At 43.2% G+C, this 5,178-nt stretch overlaps 1 protein-coding gene across 1 annotated transcript in view; it reads right to left on the reverse strand.

Moving 5' to 3' along the window:
• Positions 1-5,178, reverse strand: part of MOCOS (molybdenum cofactor sulfurase) — a gene marked incomplete at its 5' end in the record, with an annotated part of 58,492 nt that overhangs the window by 30,377 nt on the left and 22,937 nt on the right. The window contains 3 exon segments of the mRNA XM_010849783.1: positions 2,329-2,568; positions 2,571-2,795; positions 4,469-4,585. Of these exon segments, the coding sequence (XP_010848085.1) occupies positions 2,329-2,568; positions 2,571-2,795; positions 4,469-4,585 (582 nt within the window).

Here is a 5,178-nt window from a genome sequence, read left to right on the forward strand (position 1 = left end):
ACTCTAAAGACTCCACCAGAAAATTACCAGAACTAATCAATGACTATAGTAAAGTTGCAGGATATAAAATCAACACACAGAAATCCCTTGCATTTCTATATACTGATAATGAGAAAACAGAAAGAGAAATTAAGGAAACAATTCCATTCACCATTGCAATGGAAAGAATAAAATACTTAGGAATATATCTACCTAAAGAAACTAAAGACCTATATATAGAAAACTATAAAACACTGGTGAAAGAAATCAAAGAGGACTCTAATAGATGGGGAAATATACCATGTTCATGGACTGGAAGAATCAATATAGTGAAAATGAGTATACTACCCAAGCAATTTATAGATTCAATGCAATCCCTATCAAGCTACCAATGGTATTCTTCACAGAGCTAGAACAAATAATTTCACAATTTGTATGGAAATATAAAAAACCTCGAATAACCAAAGCTATCTTGAGAAAGAAGAATGGAACTGGAGGAATCAACCTACCTGACCTCAGGCTCTACTACAAAGCCACAGTCATCAAGACAGTATGGTATTGGCACCAAGACAGAAATATTGACCAATGGAACAAAATAGAAAGCCCAGAGATAAATCCACGCACATATGGACACCTTATCTTTGACAAAGGAGGCAAGAATATACAATGGATTAAAGACAATCTCTTTAACAAGTGGTGCTGGGAAAACTGGTCAACCACTTGTAAAAGAATGAAACTGGAACACTTTCTAACACCATACACAAAAATAAACTCAAAATGGATTAAAGATCTAAACATAAGACCAGAAACTATAAAACTCCTAGAGGAGAACAAAGGCAAAACACTCTCTGACATACATCACAGCAGGATCTCTATGACCCACGTCCCAGAATATTGGAAATAAAAGCAAAAATAAACAAATGGGACCTAATTAAACTTAAAAGCTTCTGCACATCAAAGGAAACTATTAGCAAGGTGAAAAGACAGCCTTCAGAATGGGAGAAAATAATAGCAAATGAAGCAACTGACAAACAACTAATCTCAAAAATATACAAGCAACTCCTACAGCTCAACTCCAGAAAAATAAATGACCCAATCAAAAAATGGGCCAAAGAACTAAATAGACATTTCTCCAAAGAAGACATACAGATGGCTAACAAACACATGAAAAGATGCTCAACATCACTCATTATCAGAGAAATGCAAATCAAAGCCACTATGGGGTACCATTTCATGCCAGTCAGAATGGCTGCGATCCAAAAGTCTACAAGCAATAAATGCTGGAGAGGGTGTGGAGAAAAGGGAACCCTCTTACACTGTTGGTGGGAATGCAGACTAGTACGGCCACTATGGAGAACAGTGTGGAGATTCCTTAAAAAACTGGAAATAGAACTGCCTTATGATCCAGCAATCCCACTGCTGGGCATACACACTGAGGAAACCAGAATTGAAAGGGACACGTGTACCCCAATGTTCATCGCAGCACTGTTTATAATAGCCAGGACATGGAAGCAACCTAGATGCCCATCAGCAGATGAATGGATAAGAAAGCTGTGGTACATATACACAATGGAGTATTACTCAGCCATTAAAAAGAATACATTTGAATCAATCCTAATGAGATGGATGAAACTGGAGCCTATTATACAGAGTGAAGTAAGCCAGAAAGAAAAACACCAATACAGTATACTAATACATATATATGGAATTTAGAAAGACGATAACAATAACCCTGTATACGAGACAGCAAAAGAGACACTGATGTATAGAACAGTCTTTTGGACTCTGTGGGAGAGGGAGAGGGTGGGATGATTTGGGAGAATGGCATTGAAATACGTATAATATCATATATAGAACGAGTCGCCAGTCCAGGTTCGATGCACGATACTGGATGCTTGGGGCTGGTGCACTGGGACGACCCAGAGGGATGGTATGGGGAGGGAGGAGGGAGGAGGGTTCAGGATGGGGAACACATGTATACCTGTGGCAGATTCATTTCGATGTTTGGCAAAACCAATACAATACTGTAAAGTTTAAAAATAAAATAAAATTAAAAAAAAAATATTCAAGATCCAAAAAAAAAAAAGAACCTGCTACCAACCCGGGGGACACGGGTCCGAGAAAATCCCACATGCTGCAAAGCCACTGAACCCATGGGTCACAACTACTCAGTCTGTGCTCCAGAGCCTGGGAACTGTAACCACTGAGCTTGGGTGCTGCAGGTACTGAAGGTTTGATTTTCTGCATGCTTCCCTTCACTTCCTGAACTTTTTTTCTTTGCTTTATCAAAAAATATTAAAAAATAAACACAAAAGAAGCAATCTCTTTAGCTGCCACTGAAACCCTTACCTCAAACGCTGCACAGGACTTGATTGGGTATAGGAAAAGGTTGGTGATGACATGTGACCTGAGGTCCCCATCTGGGACATCAGCAGCTTTCTCTGAAGTGGTCTGCTGGGTTCCAGTGGCCTCCAGCAGGGGCGGACACAGACCCTCTGCGTCCACAGCGGTGGGTGAGTTGTTCCAAACCCCGGAGTGTGGGGAAGTGTCTTCCAGAGGTGAGGAGCTACCTCTGGCTCGGGCGGCACGGCGTTCACGGTGTTCTGAGCCTCGCTGTCTTCTGGCGGGGCTCCAGCCTCCCCCGGGGTGGCCAGAGGGAGAGGCTGGCCATGAGACGAGTGCAGTCGGGTTGCTATGATGAACCTGAGGAAGGCCTGGGCATCCTCAAGCGTAGACATGTATCCAAAAGAAATCCTCACAGAGCCCGTCGGCTGCCCGTCTATGAGGTCCACATCGTCTCCGCAGACATGACCAGCCTAGGAGAAAGAAACAAGTCAGCCAGAGAGAATATGCTTCACGGATGGACCAGAAACCATTCTGTAAAACAACGTTTATTGATAATAGAAGATAAAATGCACCCAGGAAAACAGAACTGCAACACTAAGAAGAGCTGCATGCCTCAGGCATAGTTCCGAAAACCCAGGGCCCTGACTCCCTCTCTGGCCACCACGTGGCTCACTGTGGATGGGGACCTATACCAATCCCAAGGGGCCATTAAAACGTTTAAAAGACACAACACTGTAAATCAACTATATTTCAATATAAATAAATAAATTTTTTTTTTTTTTAAGTTTAAAAGCAATTGTTCACATAAAGCATTAACCAGAGCCATATACACAATGCTGACCCACAGGGGCATCAATACAGACCGGAGTTTCAGAAGCACAGATGGGTCAGCTCCTTGGCCTACCCAGGGCTGAAGGGGGAGGAGAGCTTGCTGGCCATGCCTTTTAGACTCTCTCAGGATCGAAGGGAGGCCTGTATCCTTTGCAGCTGCCTTTTGACAAAAGGGCAAAACAGAGATGCTGCCCCAAGGAACGACTGGCCCAAGCCCATAATGAAAGCCAAAGGCAGTACTTAATGCCTGGCCGGGAAGTGGGGAAAGAAAAGCAAGAAGTCCCCAAGCCTCTCCAAGCCCCGCTGCCTGGTATTGATCACTGCTCCAGCGGCCTACCTCCCCAGAGCTGAACCCAAGTCAGATATCCAAAGAGATGGATCCACGGCATTCCTCAGGTTCAATATTATATCTGGAATTCCATTCATTTGTGTTCTAAGACTCCCTCTCTCTTTTTAAGCAGAACACAGTTCATTGTTGGTTGGGATCTAATATATTCATTATTTGGTGGCAGCCAAAAGAAACAATTTATAAACTATTCTGATATAAATAAGGCTTTTTGCCACTCAAACTAGTCTTATGAAATGGTTCAAAATAAAATGTACCTTGAAGTGACAAACCACACCTCAGGGAAGTGGCAGGAAGGGTGAAAGAAAGTGAAGTCACTCAGTCTTGTCCGACTCTTTGCAACCCTGTGGACTGTAGCCTACCAGGCTCCTCCGTCCATGGGATTCTCCAGGCAAGAACACTGGAGTGGGTTGCCAATTCCTTCTCCAGGGGGTCTTCCTGAACCAGGGATTGAACCGGGGTCTCCCACATTGTAGGCAGATGCTTTAACCTCTGAGCCACCAGGGAAGCCATGGCAGGAAGGGTGGGGACCTGAGAAATGCAGAAGCCCGCTGGAAAAGTTCCTGTCCTCACTCTGCCAAAGGATGAGCGACTTCTTAGTTTGCAGATTTCACTCTGGCAGGACTAAACGAGTTAAGGACCCTCTGCATGTATGAGCACATTTTCACGTTGGCTTGTCCTCTGTTAAAAGTCATCTTCTGAATTAAAAAAAAAAAAAAAAAAAAGTCCTCTACTGCCTTTAAATTTTTGCCCTCAAACTAAAAAACGCCTGGCATAGAGTCACTATCTTGAAGCATTTGCTAATTTTGTTGACCCTTTTTTCTTTGCACGTTCACAGGGTGGGCTCAGAGAAATGAACCCAAAGACCAGCCCCCACTCCAGACACAGATCCAGCCTCTGGTGAAGATGAGGCATTAGCATTGGGTCTTGCTGGCCAGCGTTCGGGCCAGAGGGTCCAGTACCAACCTGAAGATGCTTCTTCACCATCTCATCACTTATCCCCAGGTGCCTCTGGCAGGCCCCAGTGTTACAGAAGCAGCCGGTTCGCACATGGATGTTGTGAAGGCTGGCCATTTTATCCACCTATGGGTTTAATATGACACAGAACTAGGGTTAGGAGTGTCCAGTTTTACTCTGACTGCCTGGACTGAAAAGAGTTTCAGGTTCCATATTTGGGTCTCTCTTTCCTAACAGTAAAATGAAAATATGAGCTTGGAATTTTTCTCTAAAGTGCTATGATCCATCATGGGTTTACTAAATACATTTTATAAAATATTACTGATAATTAAAGCTTATCCCGTTGGGTAATTCCAGTTGAGCTATTTCAAATCCTGAAAGATGATGCTGTAAAAGTGCTGCACTCAATATGCCAGCAAATTTGGAAAACTCAGCAGTGGCCACAGGACTGGAAAAGGTCAGTTTTCATTCCAATCCCAAAGAAAGGCAATGCCAAAGAATGCTCAAACTACTGCACAATTGCACTCATCTCACACGCTAGTAAAGTAATGCTTAAAATTCTCCAAGCCAGGCTTCAGCAATACGTGAACCGTGAACTTGCAGATGTTCAAGCTGGTTTTAGAAAAGGCAGAGGAACCAGAGATCAAATTGCCAACATCCACTGGATCATGGAAAAAGCAAAAGAGTTCCAGAAAAACATCTACTTCTACTTTCTTGAC

This window comes from Bison bison, unplaced genomic scaffold (assembly GCF_000754665.1).
Source record: "Bison bison bison isolate TAMUID 2011002044 unplaced genomic scaffold, Bison_UMD1.0 scf7180017864286, whole genome shotgun sequence".
Lineage (NCBI taxonomy): Eukaryota > Metazoa > Chordata > Mammalia > Artiodactyla > Bovidae > Bison > Bison bison.